Source organism: Balaenoptera acutorostrata, unplaced genomic scaffold (assembly GCF_949987535.1).
Source record: "Balaenoptera acutorostrata unplaced genomic scaffold, mBalAcu1.1 scaffold_376, whole genome shotgun sequence".
NCBI classification, from domain to species: domain Eukaryota; kingdom Metazoa; phylum Chordata; class Mammalia; order Artiodactyla; family Balaenopteridae; genus Balaenoptera; species Balaenoptera acutorostrata.
Genome location: NW_026645762.1, coordinates 20,348 through 44,363, shown reverse-complemented (window position 1 = coordinate 44,363; position 24,016 = coordinate 20,348). Strand labels below are relative to the sequence as shown.

At 37.4% G+C, this 24,016-nt stretch overlaps 1 protein-coding gene and 1 long non-coding RNA gene across 2 annotated transcripts in view; one reads left to right on the top strand and one right to left on the bottom strand.

Moving 5' to 3' along the window:
* Nucleotides 1-24,016, bottom strand: part of LOC130706699 (ELKS/Rab6-interacting/CAST family member 1-like) — a 237,652-nt gene that overhangs the window by 193,873 nt on the left and 19,763 nt on the right. Inside the window, 2 exon segments of the mRNA XM_057539401.1 lie at nucleotides 8,600-8,760; nucleotides 8,763-9,015. Coding sequence (XP_057395384.1) covers nucleotides 8,600-8,760; nucleotides 8,763-9,015 — 414 coding nt within the window.
* Nucleotides 80-4,898, top strand: LOC130706703 (uncharacterized). Its single transcript, XR_009006865.1, has 2 exons — nucleotides 80-372; nucleotides 2,729-4,898. It is a non-coding gene; the product is annotated as an uncharacterized LOC130706703 (long non-coding RNA).

Sequence of the window (24,016 nt, the reverse complement as noted above, 5' to 3'; positions counted from 1 at the left end):
TAGGAACAAAATTTCTCCGTTGTTAGTAGTTTCTTTTTAAAAGTAAGTCAACATTTACTTACACAACTGAGAGAAAGGAGCATTTGTGACTGAAAAGTAGTACTTATGTCTGAAATTTCTTTCTTTCAAGTTTCAGGTTTTAGCCTCCAGCACCCTTGGTTCAAGGGTAGACGTCCCTTCAGCAGATTTCAATCCTCCACACAAGTTCTGGGCTTACTGGACTCCACACGGAGAAGTGAAGAAGGAACCCTCACTACTCCTCCTGTACCTCAACTCCGCCGTTGTCAGACAGCACTGCACTTTGACCCTTCACCATCTCAAGTAACAGCATGCTTCTGAGAAAACATATCTTCCTGTCAAAATGGAAATGAGGTACAAATGACACAACAACAAAAAAAAAGATGAGGAAGGATAACCTGAATCAGTAAGTTATGCGATGCAACTGTTCACACTTTCCAAAATCACTAGGAAAGGGAAAACTAACTAGGGACCTTTTTTCTTTTTTAATTCTTCCTACTCTTTGTCCAAGGTTTCTATTTTTTTTCTATATATGTTTATTTCTCTTTTCTTCCCTCTAACCTCCTCTGCTCTTACCTGACAACTGCCAAAGATACAGATGGGCATTCCTCAGACATGTTAGAGCCAAAATTCCTAGCCTAGAACCTAGTTAAAGAATAGGGCTTTTTTTTTTTTTTAAAACATCTTTATTGGAGTATAATTGCTTTACAATGGTGTGTTAGTTTCTGCTTTATAACAAAGTGAATCAGCTATACATATACATATATCCCCATATCTGACACCTTTTTTTTTTGTTAACATCTTTATTGGAGTATAATTGCTTTACAATGGTGTTAGTTTCTGCTTTATAACAAAGTGAATCAGTTATACATATACATATGTTCCCATATCTCTTCCCTCTTGCATCTCCCTCCCTCCCACCCTCCCTATCCCACCTCTCTAGGTGGTCACAAAGCACCGAGCTGATCTCCCTGTGCTATGCGGCTGCTTCCCACTAGCTATCTATTTTACGTTTGGTAGTGTATATATGTCCATGCCACTCTCTCACTTTGTCACAGCTTACCCTTCCCCCTCCCCATATCCTCAAGTCCATTCTCTAGTAGGTCTGTGTCTTTATTCCCGTCTTGCCCCTAGGTTCTTCATGACTTTTTTTTTTTTTCTTAGATTCCATATATATGTGTTAGCATACTGTATTTGTTTTTCTCTTTCTGACTTACTTCACTCTGTATGACAGACTCTAGGTCCATCCACCTCACTACAGATAACTCAATTTCATTTCTTTTTATGGCTGAGTAATATTCCACTGTATATATGTGCCACATCTTCTTTAGCCATTCATCTGTTGATGGACACTTAGGTTACTTCCATGTCCTGGCTATTGTAAACAGAGCTGCAATGAACATTTTGGTACATGACTCTTTTTGAATTATGGTTTCCTCAGGGTATATGCCCAGTAGTGGGATTGCTCGGTTGTATGGTAGTTCTATTTTTAGTTTTTTAAGGAACCTCCATACTGTGCTCCATAGTGGCTGTATCAATTTACATTCCCACCAACAGTGCAAGAGGGTTCCCTTTTCTCCACACCCTCTCCAGCATTTATTGTTGTAGATTTTTTGATGATGGCCATTCTGACTGGTGTGAGATGATATCTCATTGTAGTTTTGATTTGCATTTCTCTAATGATTAATGATGTTGAGCATTCTTTCATGTGTTTGTTGGCAATCTGTATATCTTCTTTGGAGAAATGTCTATTTAGGTCTTCTGCCCATTTTTGGATTGGGTGGTTTGTTTTTTTGATATTGAGCTGCATGAGCTGCTTGTAAATTCTGGAGTTTAATCCTTTGTCAGCTGCTTCATTTGCAAATATTTTCTCCCATTCTGAGGGTTGTCTTTTCATCTTGTTTATGGTTTCCTTTGCTGTGCAAAAGCTTTGAAGTTTCATTAGGTCCCATTTGTTTGTGTTTTTATTTCCATTTCTCTAGGAGGTGGGTCAAAAAGGATCTTGTTGTGATTTATGTCATAGAGTGTTCTGCCTCTGTTTTCCTCTAAGAGTTTGATAGTGTCTGGCCTTAGACTTAAGTCTTTAATCCATTTTGAGTTTATTTTTGTGTATGGTGTTAGGCAGTGTTCTAATTTCATTCTTTTACATGTACCTGTCCAGTTTTCCCAGCACCACTTATTGAAGAGGCTGTCTTTTCTCCACTGTATATTCTTGCCTCCTTTATCAAAATAAGGTGACCATATGTGCGTGGGTTTATCTCTGGGCTTTCTATCCTGTTCCATTGATCTATATCTCTGTTTCTGTGCCAGTACCATACTGTCTTGATTACTGTAGCTTTGTAGTATTGTCTGAAGTCAGGGAGCCTGATTCCTCCAGCTCCATTTTTCGTTCTCAAGATTGCTTTGGCTATGCGGGGTCTTTTGTGTTTCCATACAAATTGTGAAATTTTTTGTTCTAGTTCTGTGAAAAATGCCAGTGGTAGTTTGACAGGGATTGCATTGAATCCGTAGATTAAGAGTAGGGCTTTTAAACCTCAAACACTGCTGCAAATCTTAACATGAGAGCAGTTGCACTAAACAAGGTTTGTTGACTAAAATATTATAGAGACCAAAATTAACATACGTGTAAATGTTTTAAAACAAATTAGTATTTTAATTTCTGTTTTTTTTTTTTTTTTTTTGGCCATGTCGTGCATCATGCGGATCTTAGTTCCCCGACCAGGAATCGAACCCGTGGCCCCTGCAGTGGAAGCACGGAATCCTAACGACTGGACCGCCAGGGAATTCCCAACAAATTATTTTATTCATCACAATAGGATCTACATTTCAAAAAAACAGGAGCACGTATAGAACTGAAATATTTATTCAGCCTATAGACAATGCTTGGTATGCATATGGATAGCCGATCCAAAAATTCCATAGCCAATTCAGGTATGTTCTGCCAACAGACTGAGAACCAAACTTTGGTGTATCACAGAATCACCTGTAAAGCCTGTTAAAACTCCATACGCCTGGCCCCAGGCACTAACCACGTCTTGACTGTAGTTCAGTATGTGTCCAACAGATGTCTTCACGCTTCTATCCATCAAAGGAAAGGCACTCCAGTAAACAATACAAAATCTAACAATAAGTCACGTAACAATGTAATTTCAGTACAAACAGAAAATACAATGCTTAATTTAATTTTTGTTTTTCTTCTTTGGCTTTTATTTGGGGGAATTATTTACCTGCTATCTACAGAATCATGTTCATAAACAAAATGGAAAACTAATCACAAATGTTCCTGGATATGAATGCCATTTTAATGTTACTGTATTTCATCAAATCTAAGATGCCACTGATTGTAAGGTAAACCACTGTTTAATGTGCTGGAAAGAAAAGAAGGAAATGCCTCCAAATAAACCATGACCCAAGCTTCTATCATTCAGAATTTTTATTTTATACTGATTGCAAGACCCTTTTTTACTTATTTAACCGTAAAGTTTAATCATATATCATTTTGAACTGTTTTATAACTTTCTCCATACCAATAACTGTTTCAATGCTGGTTCACAGCATAATATTACTGAAGACATACTGAACAACAGCTAAAGTTAACATGAGAAATAGCAACAATACTCACAACATTGACTAAAATGAGCAGCTGTTAACTGTTTGTGAGTACACAGGCAAACAAATCAAGCAGGACTCTGGCCTTGGTGACAGAGATTTTAAGATGCCATCAAGGATAAGACTTATTAACTCAATTTCATACTGTTGAGATGGGGAAAACTATGAGTCTTGGAATTGATGAAAGCCCGCTTTTTTAAAAGATGGACAATAATCCAATAATAATAAAATCTATGGATATCCCAGTGTTGCCAGCTCTCAATTCTTTCTGCCTTTCTTGACACACTAGTGATATAATGCACAATAGCCATTTCAAGTCACCACTCACCCAACCTAGAGTTGTTAAGTTCTTTATTAGACTTCCTTGTTCACTCGTAATTCTCCCTCCCCCATTTATTCTCAACACAGCCAGAGTAGATTTTAAAAGCTAAACTAGATCACTCCCTTGATTAAACACTGGTGCAGTTTTCTCTTGCACTTTGAATAAAATTGTTGCATTACCTGCAGGGATCCTGAAGGCAAGTGCTTTGTCTCCTAGAGGGCATGGATTTTTGTTTTGTTCACTGCTACTATATTTCCTTGTGCTCTGCACATGGGTTAGTGCCCAATAAATATCTGATGAATGCAATGAATGACTCTGGCCCTGGCTACCTCTTCAACCTCTCATCTCATGCCTGTTTTCCCCTTAGACAATATGCTTTTGTCCTCTAGTCTCCTTGCTGTCTCCTGAAAACTTCTCATCCGGCCTTTGAAACTGTTAACCTTCTTCATGAAATGATTTTACCCAAATGCTCAGCAAGACTGTTTCAACTTTCTTCAGATCTCCCTTAAAGGGCACCTCCTCAAAGATGCTTACCCTGTTTATCCCCTCTCCCAACATAATTAGACTCAACTAATTTATTTCCTCTCATAATTATGTTTATTGTCTCTCACCAGATTTTTAAGTTCTAGGAGGGCACAGACCATGTGTTCTGACATGGAAAATGTATACCCAGCGTGTATCCCAGGGTCACATACATTCTAGAAGCTCAATGGATGTTTGTTGAGTAATGAGCAAAGAAAGGCTGTGCCGAGTGCCTCTAGCACCTTGTCACTCTGGAAACGAAACAGTCAAGCCACATGTTACAAAGCTTTACTCCAAATTACCATTTTAGCTTCTGTTACCTGTATTTTCTAACATACACAAATTTAATTGTTTAAGCCTCTTGCTATAGCAATAAAAGATTCTTTCCTGTCTCAAGATTGTATTAAAACCTTTTTCTTACATTCTCTTCTAGTGTTGTTATTTTTTAACAAGTAGCTCTTTATTTCATCTAGAACTTAATTTGATGTAACTATGTACTGTTTTCCAAATAGATGGCGATTATTCCCAAACATGTATCATATGCTTAAAACTATATTATTTCTGGGTTCTATTCTGTCTCATCAATCTAGCTATCTATTACTGTGCCAGTACCACAGATTTTAATGTCACTGGGTTTAAAACACATATATCGGGGCTTCCCTGGTGGCGCAGTGGTTGAGAATCTGCCTGCCAATGCAGGGGACACGGGTTCGAGCCCTGGTCTGGGAAGATCCCACATGCTGCGGAGCAACTGAGCCCGTGAGCCACAATTACTGAGCCTGCGCGTCTGGAGCCTGTGCTCCGCAACAAGAGAGGCCGCGATGATGAGAGGCCCGCGCACCGCGATGAAGAGTGGCCCCTACTTGCCGCAAATGGAGAAAGCCCTCGCACAGAAACGAGGACACAACACAGCCAAAAATAAATAAATAAATAAATGAAAACTAGTAAATTGGCCACATAAGATCTTAAAAAAAAAAAACAAAACACATATATCATGAGCTGCTTAAACAAGTGTCCCCGCACTGTTCTTCTTGCAAAGAAACTGCAACATCATTTGGGCACGTGTCAAGAATATTCCTATTGGGATTACACTAAATTCACAGAGTTGGGGGAAAGCAGCATCTTTATATTAATGTTCCCATCTACATTGTAATGAAAATTTAGCCCTATCCTTTCCATTGTCGTTACTGATATTATTTATTCCATTTTCCTTATCTAACAGCACTGCCTAACACTTCCAGAATAATGTAAATACTGATGAACAGTATCTTTGCCGCTCCCTAACTTTAATGGATGCGTCTTAGTATACGTCAGAGTAAGCGCAATTCTGGCTACTAGTTTAAAATATGTTTATAATACATATTTACTGAGTTTTATTTAAATCATGCTATAAAGGTATCATTCCATCCTTATTTTTAGTTCATTTGGTTTAGTTTTCAAAGTGTCTAACATTTTATCTAACGTCTTTGAGATAGCTATCAAACACTACGAGGTTATCTTTTCCTTTCACCTATTACAAATTATAACTGTGAATGACATATTGAGCCATTCTGGATTCCTAGAATAAACTCCTTTTGGTCAGAATATTATCCTTTTATCATAATGCTGATTTTATCTGCCAATATCTTATTTATAACTTCTATACCTAAACTCATAAGAAAAACTGGTTTGGGGTTTTAGTTTGTTTTCTAACCTTCGTTAGGTTTTAGTATCCAGTGGTCACACTGGAGAAAAAAGAATTGGAAAAGCTATCCTTCTTTCTGTAAGCTCCAGGCTTAAACTTCTTTCCCTACATTTCAACTTATTCAACCAACATTTCTTGAGTACCCACTGTGCATTTGTTAAGACACTGACAAGATAAAATTTCATATATATATATATATATATATATATATATATATATACACACACACACACATCCTTGGTGCAAAAAATTAAGTGAACAATGAAGAAACACACATGGAAGTATACTATAATATTACTGGCTCATCTACATATATGTATAGAGCTGCACAAGGAAGACTTCACAGAAGAACTGCAATTTGCGCTAAGTCTTGAAGGCAAGTAGGAGACAAAGAAAGGAGAACCAGCATTCTAAACATGTGTTCATGAAGCAATCACTTCTACTTGCTCTTAAATAATTTTAATCCATAGGACTGTGTTTCCTGTAAGATGACGCTACATTACTAATGGCAACTGGAATTGTGTATTGATACAACCAACAAGGCCTATATTTCTTTCCACATTATGTTCAGAAGTGGGACTTAATATTTGTAGAGCTTGTTACTTCAAAATTAGTCTTAAATTCATGTTTTTTCCTACTACTTGTTCAAATTCACCATATTGCTGGTTGTCCTCTGCCAGAATAACACTGTGGCTTTCCATAATCCTTAACTATTCACTATTTAGTAACTCCAAAACTCAAAAATAAATGGGCACAGGTTGAAATATTCAGAACAGAAGGAGTAGAAACGTAACATTCAAAGTTCATCACGATGCTGGTAGGGTTTTCATGCTGCATGCTATCTGAGATGATTACACCTTCTCTTACAATGTTCTATGGCCAGGCTCCAGGTTACCTCATTAAAATATAAACTCTTGAAAGTAAAATGAAAGAAACTCAGGATGGTGCCTACAACACAGCAGTTGATAGAAAATTTTCTAAAACAATACAGTCCAGTAATTTGAAGATTGTAATGCACATAGCTGCAGATTAACCGTAAAAATACAGTATATGCTTCTGGGAGGATAAACTGGTCCAATCACTCTGGGAGACAAGACTGATATTCAGAGTTTTGAAAACGTACACACCCTGAGCAAATTCATTTCTGGAAATTTACACTAAAGAAAAAAATTAATGTACAGGGATATATGGTTAGGGATATTCAGTGCAGCACAGTTTTATAATAATGAAAAATTAACAGTAGTCTAAATGTTCAACAGTAAGAAATATAAATAAATGCAACAGAACATTATAAATTCAACTGAAATTACAAAACTCTACATGTACTGACAAAGAAAGATGTTCAAGACAAATTATTAAGAAAAGCGAGTAACATTACCTGCATTATGCATCGCTGCACTACGTAATACAGTAGCCACTACCTACACAGAGATACTTAAATTTAAATCTGATTAATTAAATTTAATTTTAAATTAGTTATATTTAAATGAAATTTAAATTTCAGTTCGTCAGTCACACGAACCACATTTCAACTGCTCAACAGTCACATGCAGCCAGTGGCTACCATATTGCAGAGAGCAGATACAGACCGTCGCCATCATCAGGGGAGTCGCTGTTTTGCTGCTTTTAACCTCCTTCCTCACCCTTCATTTAAAAAAGGGATTATTCAGACTGGCACTAAAATAGTTCTGAGATTTTTTTTCCCCCTATCCAAATGTGAAAATTATCTGAAGACTCTGACCTCATATAGAGAAGTAGAGCTGTCATTTTTTTTTAATTCAATGTAAGATGAATTCTTCACTTAAGCTTTCTTAAAATGAAGCATTACATAGAAAAGTGAAAAATTATCAGTAGACACAGTGGTCAGCTAAAGTCTGAGTTTCCTCTCTAAAAATAAGTGACAGCATACCTCTGTATCATTCCCTCTAGCTGTGCCTCCAGGGCAGCAAATAATTTTTATCACGGATCTTTTACAGCAAGGCAACAGTTTCCATGGAAACCACAGGGCAAACATCCATTACTGCTGCCTAGGACTTTATAAGCACACCGAAACCGAGGGAATCGCTTACTTTCAATTATTAATATTTTAAAATTGAGCAGTAGTCAGCTACTTTAATTCTGGTTTTGTTGTGTGTGTCTCTATGAACAAATCAATAGATGAGGAACAAATCAAGAAAATTCTGTGCCCCTCTAGCAACAAAATGAGTCTACAGAAATCAGGAGGGGGAAAAAAAACCCCAGAAAGGTATTAAACCAGTATACATGCCAGCCAATGTCATCTCATACAAGACAGCAAATCAGAACAGAAATCAGTGCAGAACTTAGGTAAGAAAGAAGAAATTCCCTTGCACTAGCTCAGGAGAGCATATAAATTTATCTAGGTCAAAATGCTGACTACTCAGGAAAAAAAGACAGTCATAACAACTGAGAAAGTGGCCACTCACCTCTCTCAACAGAGTGTTCTCTTTTTCCTTCTGCTCCAAAGGGCTTTTGAGGTGGTGGACATGCATCTCTGCCTCTGCCAGTCTCCTTGTTCTCTCATGGTCCTCCTCAGTAGCCTTAGCAGAAAGCCCCTTGCTCTGCAACATCTCCAGAAGCTTCTTGTGGATTCGTCCCGAGCGTTCAGGGTTTGCTTCTGAGTCTCAATCCGCAGCTCCATCTCCTCCAGAGTCTTTCGAAGGAGGAACAGCTCCTTGGCCTGCCGCTCATGCTCAGTGTGCAGCCTCTGAAAGTTCTCCTCCGTCAGCTCTGCCACGCAAGGCTCACCAGTCCTACTGTTACTATCCTGTTCAAACAGCTGGTTCAGGTCCCTCTGGATCCGCAATTCATCGTGGAGAGCCTGGACTGTCATTTGCATGTGCTGGTATAAAGACAAAAAAGAAAACCCAAATGAGCTTTCCTCCTCAAGTAGCAGAAACAAAGCAGACTACGGGGAATGAGAAAGCAGCTACCACAGCTCTCAGAACCCTGCATTTAGCAAATGAGGATTCACATTATTCTGTTTTACACTGTCTTTAAAACTGATTGAGATAATCTGTAAAATGTCAGTAATTTAATTTGTGTTTATTACCAACAGGAAACAAGGTCAGTCTGGCAGCTCCTCACTTTGCTTGACTAAATAAAGACACTGTTCAAGATTAGCAGAAGGTATTACACGGAACTGAAGGTGAGGAGTGGGGAAAGGCAGGGGAAACCTATAGGAATACGGACACATCATACAAAAAATTTCACCAAAAAACACAAAGGATGGCAAAATACAAAATGACTTTTAAGTGCTTTACAATTAAGTTAGCACATTAAATAATAAACATATGAGTGCATGCCAGAATGTGCTTAGCACTCCTTATGTGTTAATTCATTTAATCCTCACTATAACACATGTACTATTATTTGAATTTTATTGATGATGACACCAGGCACACAGAGACTTAAATAACTCACCCCAAGATCACACAGTAAGTGACAGAGCTGGCATTCGAATTAAAGCAATTCTCGCAGCCCACTGAAGCTAGTACCCAAAGGTAATTAGATAACTTGAAGCTTTAAAAACAAAAAACAAAACACAAAAAACTGAGGCTGTGTGTGCTATTTATACAGAAGAAGATAACAATATAAGTGAGTAATTTGAGTAATTAAATGAAAATGTTAGTGCAGATAAGCTAGTAAAATGTTCCAGAGGGTATATCTTTAGCCTGTATCCCTAACGAAGGTATATGAACCTTTAATCTGAATGGATAAATTCTAGAACATTATACAGAGAACCTAAAAGGAAGTTACATCAAGAATCATGTTTTTAGAAATGAAGAAGCAACAATAGAAAATCACCCTTTGTATTCAAGGTATTCAAGGTCTGGCAGTGTGCCGCAGTGGAAGGAAACTAACCCACAATCAGAAGACAGGAGTTTTAGTTCCAGCTCTCACACTAAAGAGCAACCTAATTTGGAACACATTGCCATCTTTCTGGGTTTCAGATTCCTCATATTTAAAGTGAGGCTATAAATGCCTGCACCATCTTTTCACAGAGCTAATAATATCATTGAAATCTTTGTGGCATATATGTTAAAACAGACATTGTTTAAAATTTTTGGCAAACTGCAAAACAGCAGTAAATATCTCAAGGAAACGATCTGGCAAGTGTACAAAGACGCTCACTGTTGTTTACACCAGCGACAAAATTAGAAACAACCTAAATGGATATTAATAGGTGATGAGTTAAGTAAATGAGAAATGTCCACCCAGTTTAATACTATGCATCAATTTTTTTAAATGTAGATTTATATTTACTGATAAAAACTACAGTTACAACATATTAAGAGTAAAAAAAGGAGATTAACCAAGATGGCGGAGTAGAAGGACGTGCTCTCACTCCCTCTTGCGAGAGCACCAGAATCACAACTGGCTGCTGGACAATCATTGACAGGAAGACCCTGGACTTCACCAAGGAGGATACCCCACGTCCAAGGACAGAGGAGAAGCCACAGTGAGACGGCAGGAGGGGCGCAATCAGAGTAAAATCAAATCCCATAACTGCTGGGTGGGTGACGCACAGACTGGCGAACACTTATACCACAGAAGTCCACCCACTGGAGTGAAGGTTCTGAGCCCCACGTCAGGCTTCCCAACCTGGGGGTCCGGCAACGGGAGGAGGAATTCCTAGAGAATCAGACTTTGAAGTCTAGTGGGAATTGATTGCAGGACTGTGACAGGACTGGGGGAAACAGAGACCCCACTCTTGGAGGGTACACACAAAGTAATGTGTGCATCGGGACCCAGGGGAAGGAGCAGTGACCCTGGGGGAGACTGAACCAGACGTACCTGCTGGTGTTGGGGGGTCTCCTGCAGAGGCAAGTGGTGGCTCTCTTTCACCGTGGGGATAAGGACACTAGCAGCAGAGGTCCTGGGAAGTTCTCCTTGGCGTGAGCCCTCCCAGAGTCTGCCATTAACCCCACCAAAGAGCACGGGTAGGCTCCAGTGTTGGGTTGCCTCAGGCAAAACAACCAACAGGGAGGGAACCCAGCCCCACCCATCAACAGTCAAGTGGATTAAGGTTTTACTGAGCTCTGACCGCCACAGCAACAGGGAGGGAACCCAGCCCCACCCATCAACAGTCAAGTGGATTAAGGTTTTACTGAGCTCTGACCCCCACAGCAACAGTCAGCTCTACCCACCACCAGAGCCTCCCATCAAGCCTCTTAGATAGCCTCAACCACCAGAGGGCAGACAACAGAAGCAAGAAAAACTACAATCCTGCAGCCTGTGGACCAAAAACCACAGTTACAGAAAGACAGAAAAGATGAAAAGGCAGAGGGCTATGTACCAGATGAAGGAACAAGAAAAAACCCCAGAAAAACAACTAAATGAAGTGGAGATAGGCAACCTTCCAGAAAAAGAATTCAGAATAATGATAGTGAAGATGATCCAGGACCTCGGAGTAAGAATGGAGGCAAAGATTGAGAAGATGCAAGAAATCATTAACAAAGACCTAGAAGAATTAAAGAACAAACAAACAGAGATGACCAATACAATAACTGAAATAAAAACTACACTAGAAGGAATCAATAGCAGAATAACTGAGGCAGAAGAACGGATAAGTGACCTGGAAGACAGAATGGTGGAATTCACTGCTGCGGAACAGACTAAAGAAAAAAGAATGAAAAGAAATGAAGACAGCCTAAGAGACCTCTGGGACAACATTAAACGCAACAACATTCGCATTATAGGGGTCCCAGAAGGAGAAGAGAGAGAGAAAGGACCAGAGAAAATATTTGAAGAGATTATAGTCGAAAACTTCCCTAACATGGGAAAGGAAATAGCCACCCAAGTCCAGGAAGCGCAGAGAGTCCCATACAGAATAAACCCAAGGAGAAACACGCCGAGACACATAGTAATCAAAGTGGCAAAAATTAAAGACAAAGAAAAATTACTGAAAGCAGCAAGGGAAAAACGACAAATAACATACAAGAGAACTCCCATAAGGTTAACAGCTGATTTCTCAGCAGAAACTCTGCAAGCCAGAAGGGAGTGGCATGATATACTTAAAGTGATGAAAGGGAAGAACCTACAGCCAAGATTACTCTACCCGGCAAGGATCTCATTCAGATTCCATGGAGAAATCAAAAGCTTTACAGACAAGCAAAAGCTAAGAGAATTCAGCACCACCAAACCAGCTCTACAACAAATGCTAAAGGAACTTCTCTAAGTGGGAAACACAAGAGAAGAAAAGGACCTACAAAAACAAACCCAAAACAATTAAGAAAATGGTCATAGGAACATACATATCGATAATTACCTTAAACGTGAATGGATTAAATGCCCCAACCAAAAGACATAGACTGGCTGAATGGATACAAAAACAAGACCCATATATATGCTGTCTACAAGAGACCCACTTCAGACCTAGGGACACATACAGACTGAAAGTGAGGGGATGGAAAAAGATATTCCATGCAAATGGAAATCAAAAGAAAGCTGGAGTAGCTATACTCATATCAGATAAAATAGACTTTAAAATAAAGAATGTTACAAGAGACAAGGAAGGACACTACATAATGATCCAGGGATCAATCCAAGAAGAAGATATAACAATTATAAATATATATGCACCCAACATAGGAGCACCTCAATACATAAGGCAACTGCTAACAGCTATAAAAGAGGAAATCGACAGTAACACAATAATACTGGGGGACTTTAACACCTCACTTACACCAATGGACAGATCATCCAAAATGAAAATCAATAAGGAAACAGAAGCTTTAAATGACACAATAGACCAGATAGATTTAATTGATATATATAGGACATTCCATCCAAAAACGGCAGATTACACGTTCTTCTCAAGTGCGCACGGAACATTCTCCAGGATAGATCACATCTTGGGTCACAAATCAAGCCTCAGTAAATTTAAGAAAATTGAAATCATATCAAGCATCTTTTCTGACCACAACGCTATGAGATTAGAAATGAATTACAGGGAAAAAAACGTAAAAAAGACAAACACATGGAGGCTAAACAATACGTTACTAAATAACCAAGAGATCACTGAAGAAATCAAACAGGAAATCAAAAAATACCTAGAGACAAATGACAATGAAAACACGACGACCCAAAACCTATGGGATGCAGCAAAAGCGGTTCTAAGAGGGAAGTTTATAGCTATACAAGCCTACCTAAAGAAACAAGAAAAATCTCAAGTAAACAATCTAACCTTACACCTAAAGAAACTAGAGAAAGAAGAACAAACAAAACCCAAAGTTAGCAGAAGGAAAATCATAAAGATCAGAGCAGAAATAAATGAAATAGAAACAAAGAAAACAATAGCAAAGATCAATAAAACTAAAAGTTGGTTCTTTGAGAAGATAAACAAAATTGATAAGCCATTAGCCAGACTCATCAAGAAAAAGAGGGAGAGGACTCAAATCAATAAAATCAGAAATGAAAAAGGAGAAGTTACAACAGACACCGCAGAAATACAAAACATCCTAAGAGACTACTACAAGCAACTTTATGCCAATAAAATGGACAACCTGGAAGAAATGGACAAATTCTTAGAAAGGTATAACCTTCCAAGACTGAATCAGGAAGAAACAGAAAATATGAACAGACCAATCACAAGTAATGAAATTGAAACTGTGATTAAAAATCTTCCAACAAACAAAAGTCCAGGACCAGATGGCTTCACAGGTGAATTCTATCAAACATTTAGAGAAGAGCTAACACCCATCCTTCTCAAACTCTTCCAAAAAATTGCAGAGGAAGGAACACTCCCAAACTCATTCTATGAGGCCACCATCACCCTGATACCAAAACTAGACAAAGACACTACAAAACAAGAAAATTACAGACCAATATCACTGATGAATATAGATGCAAAAATCCTCAACAAAATACTAGCAAACAGAATCCAACAACACATTAAAAGGATCATACACCACGATCAAGTGGGATTTATCCCAGGGATGCAAGGATTCTTCAATATACGCAAATCAATCAATGTGATACAGCATATTGACAAACTGAAGAATAAAAACCATATGATCATCTCAATAGATGCAGAAAAAGCTTTTGACAAAATTCAACACCCATTTCTGATAAAAACTCTCCAGAAAGTGGGCATAGAGGGAACCTACCTCAACATAATAAAGGCCATATATGACAAACCCACAGCAAACATCATTCTCAATGGTGAAAAACTGAAAGCATTTCCTCTAAGATCAGGAACGAGACAAGGATGTCCACTCTCACCACTATTATTCAACATAGTTCTGGAAGTCCTAGCCACGGCAATCAGAGAAGAAACAGAAATAAAAGGAATACAAATTGGAAAAGAAGAAGTAAAACTGTCACTGTTTGCGGATGACATGATACTATACATAGAGAATCCTAAAACTACCACCAGAAAACTGCTAGAGCTAATTAATGAATATGGTAAACTTGCAGGATACAAAATTAATGCACAGAAATCTCTTGCATTCCTATACACTAATGATGAAAAATCTGAAAGAGAAATTATGGAAACACTCCCATTTACCATTGCAACAAAAAGAATGAAATACCTAGGAATAAACCTACCTAGGGAGACAAAAGACCTGTATGCAGAAAACTATAAGACACTGATGAAAGAAATTAAAGATGATACCAACAGATGGAGAGATATACCATGTTCTTGGATTGGAAGAATCAACATTGTGAAAATGACTATACTACCCAAAGCAATCTACAGATTCAATGCAATCCCTATCAAATTACCAATGGCATTTTTTACAGAGCTAGAACAAATCATCTTAAAATTTGTATGGAGACACAAAAGACCCCGAATAGCCAAAGCAGTCTTGAGGCAAAAAAATGGAGCTGGAGGAATCAGACTCCCTGACTTTAGACTATACTACAAAGCTACAGTAATCAAGACAATATGGTACTGGCACAAAAACAGAAACATAGATCAATGGAACAAGATAGAAAGCCCAGAGATTAACCCACGCACCTATGGTCAACTAATCTATGACAAAGGAGGCAAAGATATACAATGGAGAAAAGACAGTCTCTTCAATAAGTGGTGCTGGGAAAACTGGACAGCTACATGGAAAAGAATGAAATTAGAACACTCCCTAACACCATACACAAAAATAAACTCAAAATGGATTAGAGACCTAAATATAAGACTGGACACTATAAAACTCTTAGAGGAAAACATAGGAAGAACAGTCTTTGACATAAATCACAGCAAGATCTTTTTTGATCCACCTCCTAGAGGAATGGAAATAAAAACAAAAATAAACAAGTGGGACCTAATGAAACTTCAAAGCTTTTGCACAGCAAAGGAAACCATAAACAAGACGAAAAGACAACCCTCAGAATGGGAGAAAATATTTGCAAATGAATCAACGGACAAAGGATTAATCTCCAAAATATATAAACAGCTCATTCCGCTCAATATCAAAGAAACAAACACCCCAATCCAAAAATGGGCAGAAGACCTAAATAGACATTTCTCCAAAGAAGACATACAGACGGCCACGAAGCACATGAAAAGATGCTCAACATCACTAATTATTAGAGAAATGCAAATCAAAACTACAATGAGGTATCACCTCACTCCTGTTAGAATGGGCATCATCAGAAAATCTACAAACAACAAATGCTGGAGAGGGTGTGGAGAAAAGGGAACCCTCTTGCACTGTTGGTGGGAATGTAAACTGATACAGCCACTATGGAGAACAATATGGAGGTTCCTTAAAAAACTAAAAATAGAATTACCATATGATCCAGCAATCCCACTACTGGGCATATACCCAGAGAAAACCGTAATTCAAAAAGACACATGCACCCGAATGTTCATTGCAGCACTATTTACAATAGCCAGGTCATGGAAGCAACCTAAATGCCCATCAACAGACGAATGGATAAAGAAGTTGTGGTACATATATACAATGGAATATTACTCGGCCATAAAAAGGAACGAAATTGAGTCATTTGTTGAGACGTGGATGGATCTAGAGACTGTCATACAGAGTGAAGTAAGTCAGAAAGAGAAAAACAAATATCGTATATTAATGCATGTATGTGGAACCTAGAAAAATGGTACAGATGAGCCAGTTTGCGGGGCAGAAGTTGAGACACAGATGTAGAGAATGGACATATGGACACCAAGGGGGGAAAACTGCGGTGAGGTGGGGATGGTGGTGTGCTGAATTGGGCGATTGGGATTGACATGTATACACTGATGTGTATAAAACTGATGCCTAATAAGAACCTGCAGTATAAAAAAACAAACAAAACAACTAATACTAAACTTTCATTGGGTTATTTGTATGGAAATATGTTAATATAAATGTTTCAGACATTACATGAAATTTCTAAAAATCTTATATTTGTATTTGTATGGAAATATGTATGGAAATATGTTAATATAAATGTTTCAGACACTACAGGAAACTTCTAAAAATCTTATATGTTCTGGTATAATGTTATAAGTAATAATCCTAGTTATTACTTTAAAATGTATATCTCAGAAATAACTAATTTTCTTGTCAACTGCATTATTATGAACTTTCATCAAATCTTTAACCATGGTCATTTTTAAGTCTTTTGTCATTTACAGACAGTTCTGGGTGTACTCTGATGATTTTGCAAATATGTTCCTATAAAAGGGTGTCATCTTCAAGAAATTCATGGAAAAGACTCTGACAAGTACAGGTTTCTGGTAACTGACTGTACTGCTGAACTGAATGAATAAGCATTTTCAGAACTCTTAATGAAAAACTGATGAACTCATAAAAGTGCTAACAAAAGATCAAGATGAAAAAAAAAATTAATTACATGGGACTGAGTGAACTGATGAGGATGAGTATAATTTTTGTGACTTTCTGTCTGAATTTAAAAAAACAAAAATCCCACAAGGACTCAGAGGCAAAGAATATACAAATCAATTTTCACTGCAAAGTAAAGGAGCTGTTACAGTGGAGGATTACTGGACTGAATGTCAATATTATGACATAGTATGAGTGTGTTTCATGTTTGGTAATTGCAATCATTGTTGCATTTGTTGTGGTCATCCATGTACAATGCTTGGTGTCAGTCTATTTATCTCTTGTAAAAATAAAATACAGTGTGTGTGTGTGGAAAAAAAAAAAAAGAGAAAAAAAAAAAAAGAGTAAAAAAAGCAGATATATAATAGCAAGTATAGGATGACTGCGATTCTAATTTTTAAAAAGTATAAACATGCAGAGAAAAGTCTAAAAGGATGCAAACAATTACCAGTGTCTGGGTATGGGTAGATTTTACATTTTTCTTCATACTTTTTTGTACTATCTAAATCCCCTACAGTAAGCAAGTAATCAATAAAAAGGGACATTTTTACCTTTAAAAATAAGAGAAAAGACTTCAGAGATGCCTGCTTGGCTGTGTTCAATTTGCTACCACTTTGGGTAAAAGGGAGGGAACAATAAATATTTACTATTTACTATAAATAAAAAATATCATAAGAAATAAAAATACTTCTGTAATGTTACACAAGTAATAATTAATGGTTATTTGGGGGAACAGAGGAAGGCAAGACGGGAGGAAGGGAGGAACGAACTGGAATCACTGGGGGACAACATGTAAGAAAACTTTATTATATTCTGCATAAAAATTTTTTTAACTGAGGTGTAACTGACATTGAAAAGTTTTTAATAATAGTTTTATTGAGACATAATTCACACATGCCATAAAGTTCACCAGTTTAAAGTGTGTAAGTCAGCAGTTTTCAGCATATTAAAAGTTATACATTGATCACTACTATGTAATTCTAGAACACTGCCATCACCCCTTAAGAGAAATCCCATATACATCTGCAGTCACTTCCCAGCCACTTCCCATCTTTCTCTCCTCCTAACCCTCCCTCCTCTTGAATTTGAACTAAATGTATGTACTACCCACCCAAAAATTAAATTTAAAAAAATGCCTAATGATATTTTTCAGCCTCAAAAAGGAAGGAAATGCTGACACACGCTGCCACATGGATGGACACTATGCCAAATGAAATAAGCCCGTCACAAAAGACAAATATTACACGAGTCCACTTACATGAGGTCCCTAGAGCAGTCTACCTCACAGAGACAGGAAGCACAAGAGTGGTTGCCAGAGGCTGGGGAGACGGGAGACGGGAGACAGGGAGTGACTGTTTGATGGGTGCAGAGATTCAGTTTTACAGGATGAAGAGTTGTGGAGATGGATGGTGGTGATGGCTGCACAACAGTATGAATGTACCTTATGAACTGTACACCTGAAAATTGGTTAAGATGGTAAATTTAACATGGTGAATGTAAGCTGTATTTTACAACGATTTTAAACACTGGGGAAAAAATGCCTGCCATAGAATTCCAACGTGTTGATATTAAATAATTTACTTATAACTATTGATAAATATTTAGTTTGGTTCTCATTTTCCACTATTATAACAGGCACCTTCACATGTGTATCTCTGCACATTTATCCAAATTTTTCCTGGAGATAAATTCTGAAAGGTGGAATTCCTGGATCAGAGGGTATGCAGTTATGATTTTAATACACACAACAAATTATCTCTAAAAGGGTCTGTACAGATTTAAACTTCCACCAAACGATGTCTGAGCACTTTCCTATACCTTTGACAACTGGGTATTTTCTTTCTTCTCTTTCTTTTTTGGGCTTTCCTTTTATTACCAGTAAGACTGAATATCTATTCACATATCTACAGGCGCTTTGTATTCCTTCCTTTGTGACTCATCTGTTCTTGTTCTTTGCTCATTTTGTTTTGGGGACATTTAACCTTTCTCCTAAGCCACTTTAAGATCTTTTTATATTTGGAAAACAACCTTTTGCCTGCTGTGCATGTTACAAATATATTTCCAAATCTGTCATTTTTCTTTTAACATAGTTTATGGCAACTTAAATACAGAATTTTTTTAGTGCAAAGATAAGAACCTCTTCTTTTACAGTTTCTGGTTTTGGTATTATGCTTAGCAAGTAGTGAACTTTCAATTATGGCAGTCTTCAAACTCTCGAAAAGCACTGGCTTTTTCTTACGAAAAATAAATTTACAATAAAATTATCAGGTATTTGAATTCATGAATATGATTCTTTAAATAAATTTAACTACCCGCATCATGCTGTAAAGATTCTCAACAGTTGTTGGAGTTCAAAATCCTTAATAAAGGGCTTCCCTGGTGGCGCAGTGGTTGAGAATCTGCCTGCTAATGCAGGGGACACGGGTTCGAGCCCTGGTCTGGGAAGATCCCACATGCCGCGGAGCAACTAGGCCCGTGAGCCACAACTACTGAGCCTGCGCATCTGGAGCCTGTGCTCCGCAACAAGAGAGGCCGCGATAGTGAGAGACCCGCGCACCGCGATGAAGAGTGGCCCCCGCTTGCCACAACTAGAGAAAGCCCTAGCACAGAAACGAAGACCCAACACAGCCAAAAATAAATTAATTAATTAATTAATTAATTAAAAAAAATCCTTAATAAAAAGATGTGTCAAATTGCTAATTCTCTGAAGCCTATAATCAACCTCCAGTTTCATTCTTTACCTTCGGAAGTCAAAAAATCCAAATAAATTCTGAGCAAGTTTATCCCACAGGGAAATATCAGAAGTTAAATTCAACAATGAAACTGATTTCTAGGTACAACTGTCCCTCCTTTTCTGGACACTCATCACCAAATTCATTCAAATCAGGAGAAACAGATGTTGATGACAGCTAACAGTCTCACATACACTTTAGCACTTGTGATTATACTAGTATGGCAAGCACTGTTTTGGTGAAGAAAGAAAATACAACGACTAATGTGCCCTGCTTCTTCAGCTCTGCTTCTTCAGCTCTGCTTGCACCCATTTTACTAGAATACAGAATTAAAATGATGCTCTGACTGGTAGCCGAGAAGGCTACACAGCAATTTTCTCCATTGAAATGGGAATCAGCACCCCTTCTTTAGGCTACATTCAAGCTAGATTCACTTTACTAAAATTCCTGCCAACTCCCCTGGGAGAAGAAAGAAGCAGCAGGCAATAAGCCAGGCTGCTCTTTCTCTAGCACATTCATACTGAAGATAAAGGGAGCATATCTGCACATATCACAGAGATTTACCATGACCGACCAAAAACACATGCTGAATTTAGCAGGACAATCTCAGTTGTCAGATATTAGGAAAATTTCTATTTGGGAATTCTGCTTATGACACTCTCCAAAATGATCTCACACTTCTCACATGCCAAATTGTACACCAACACTCACTAGTCTACTTCTGCTCACTCTAACACTCACCTTGAGCTGGAAGACTGGAAAAATAACTGCTTAAAATTTAGTCCAAGGATTGTACTAAAATTACACCAAGCTGTATCTCAATGAAATGGTAGGATGTTGTGAACAATAGTAATGAAAATTCTTAAATCTCTGATAGGGTTTATGATCATTTTTTAGAAAAATACATCTCAAAAACAACAAAACATCACAACAATGCCTCATATATTTTAGACAAATATCAGAAGCTCTTCTGAGGCAAAACTTCCATTAGTTTCTCTGAACAAGAGAACGCTTTGATCCAGTTTATCCTGATTTCTAAAATGACAGAACCAAGGAGTCTAGAGCTATTTTTAGTTACAGAAAAAGAATATTATGGATACATGAAAACGGTCATCATCACAAACATTATACTGTATCCCAGAGAGTTCAATGCACTATTTGTCAAGATAACCATTAGAAAAAATACCAGTACTGCATCCTCTTATGTTAAATTAAGAACGATTTTTTTTCTGAAACATGTAAATACATACATTGAGGAAACTTTATCAATGCAAGATGCAAAAGAGTTTATAATAATTCTTACTAACATCACCCAAGTCGATCCTCAGGCTCTGTGATGTTCTGATTTGTGCTGTACCGTATGTGTCCCTAAGAAGAGCACTTACCAGCCCAATCTGCAATTTATTTCTTTGTATCTGTCTTCAAGAAAAACTTTCTAGAACTTGGGACTTTCATCTTGTTACTCTAGGGCACGGCACAGTGTTTGGTATAGTAAGTGCTCAATAAATTTTTGATGAAAGATTGACAAAAACAAATTTTCACGCATTATTTTGAAAGTAAATGGCTACTGGATAGTAGATGCAAATCAAGTCCCCGGAAAACTATATCTTTCCCCTATAACAGAGAGAATTACTCTTATTCTGTAACAATTAGTTCCTTACCAGCTAACACAAAAAAAATTCTATCTCAAATACAAACTGGCCAAAATACTAAATGCAATCCTAATTTTTAAAAAAATGTTAATTATACACTCTGGATTTATTTGTGTTTGATCTGAAGTGAAGAGAAGCATTTTCAAATAATTAACTGTCAACAAGAATCTTTTATACTTTTAATACTATACAACATACACCAAAAGTGTAGGATAGAGTTCTTATCCAAAAACAGAGCTTACAAAGTGGTAAAACTTAATAGCTATATATACACACTCACACACCAGCACTATACCTTATTATAACTTTTAAATTAAGAATATTCAAGAACGAGAAATGGGACACATAAAAGCGCTTATTATATATGCAACATACTCGAATGAAGTTCAGATTCTATAAGATCACTATGATTTGGATTCATGAATCTTTAATATGAAAAGAAAGTATTCTAATTTCTATCATTTTAGAAGAAACTCAAAGTTTTTTAATGAGTCTGAACCTCCAAGACTGAGACAAAGCAAGAGCCTCTAGGTAGTTCATTTCGTCTGATCATTAGTCTAGTATTCTTTCCGTTGATTCTTTCAGTTGCTGACAAGGATTTATTTTCTGTGCAGCAAAGCACACTGTAAACTCTCAAATATTAAACCAAAACCAAGTTCTCAGACTGATCTAAATAAACACCAGCAAGAGACATACTACAATGCAAGAAACAACCATACCAGAATTCAAATGGATAGATTAAATTGTTTAAATGAATGCTACTTTGAGCTTATTCTCCTCTAAAAAAGATGTCAGAGTCAAGAAAATGAACAAGCAATTATTCCAGATTCCTAGCAGCTACTCTCTGCTACTGAATCCAGGAGAGAAAAAAGAACATCTGCCTTTATGCCAGCATAACCCAGAGGAGAAATTAAAGAATAAACAAAAATACTATCAAAATGGGGAAGTCCCGAGGTCATAATACATTCTATTATTGTGTGCTCATCAAGACAACAACTCAAGTGACAATAAACTGATTTTAGTACAGGTTCTAGAAATTCCAAATAGCTTTCAGTTACCCAAACTCCCATACCATTTACTTACCCCTTAACCTCTACTTAAAGAGTATATGTATATGTATAACTGATTCACTTCGTTACAAAGCAGAAAACTAACACACCATTGTAAAGCAATTACACTCCAATAAAGATGTTAAATAAATAAATAAATAAATAAATAAATAAAATATAAATAAAGAATATCCTCTACCCGTTCCCTCACTTTCACTCCCAGCTAAATCCTACCTGTCCTTTCATCCTTAGATCAGGCATTACCTCCTCTAGAAAGCCTGTCTGACTCTCAAACTGAACAAAAGGCAGAAATAGAGAGGAAGGAATGGGTGGAGGAAGAAAAGTACAGAAAGAAGAAAAGATAATATCCCAAACCAGATATTACAGTAGTAAAAATATCATCCTAAGCAATGTCAGGATTGAAGACGTCATTCCATTAAAAAATAACATCAAAATAAAAATTTTTTTAACCTTAAAAGTAAAATCAACCAGCAGAGGGATCCTATAGTAACCATTTCCATAGTGTTTAACTTGAGAATGCTCAGTACTAACAAAGCAAAGGCAGAATTAAATACAAGGGACCATAAAGGTACTGTTCAGTCTAGCAGCATTTTAAGTATCAACCTCACTTCTTTCTTCATGCTCTACAACCCAAAAGTTTCAAGCACCTGCAACAGACGTCAATGAGGTTAACAAAATTCCCAGATTTAGTCCCTGAAATACTAGTATATAAATCAAGAAGAAGGGTGAAGAAAGAAGGGTAAAGAAAGAAGAGTTAAGCGATACCTATCAGCTGTGAACATGTTAAGAGCTAACCCTGGCAATGCTACAACTGGGAGTGGATTCAGCTGAATAAACACACACCGGAGGCAGCAGCTTGACTGTGAGGTGGCGGGGCGGGGGGGAGGGGGTCCCTGCTGGCATAAAGCTAACAGGCTAATGTCTGTGTCCCACAGAGCTATGTCAACACTGAAGTCACTGTGTGCCCAAAGCTTTCCAGAAGCTATAGAATTCCTTTTTCCTTCCCTCCCCCCCTTTTCCTCCAGAGAAAGAGTAGAGGCAAGGAAGACTGATATTGAGGGAGAGTACAAAGAGATCATGACCTTACAATCTTACAGAAAAGCACTCCTGTACACTGCCATTGTTTAAGATGCTTTCACACACACTATCACTAAACTGTGTTAAACTGAAATGAAGCCCATCAAAATTATTTACATAAATAATTCTGTCTTGGGGAGAAAATAGCATAGAACATATACAAAGAACATCAGCTAACCAGAATAAACCAACCAAATTACTCACATTTTTTTTCAAGACTTACCTCTTTAATAATGGGCTTTCTTGTAAAAATCAAATCTACACTAGGCAACTGATAGACTACAACAGTCCACTGTTGTATTTTGTTCTAGAGATACTAAGATCAAGTGCAGTTAAGACAAGAGAAGGAAACCAAAGGTATAAGAATTAGAAAGCAAGAAAGTCATTATACAGAGATTGTAGGATGAAAACTCATAAGAAATTACAGACAAAATATCTGTATAATTAAGAGTCCAGCAAGGGACTTCCCTGGTGGTCCAGTGGTTAAGAATCCACCTTCTAGGGCTTCCCTGGTGGCGCAGT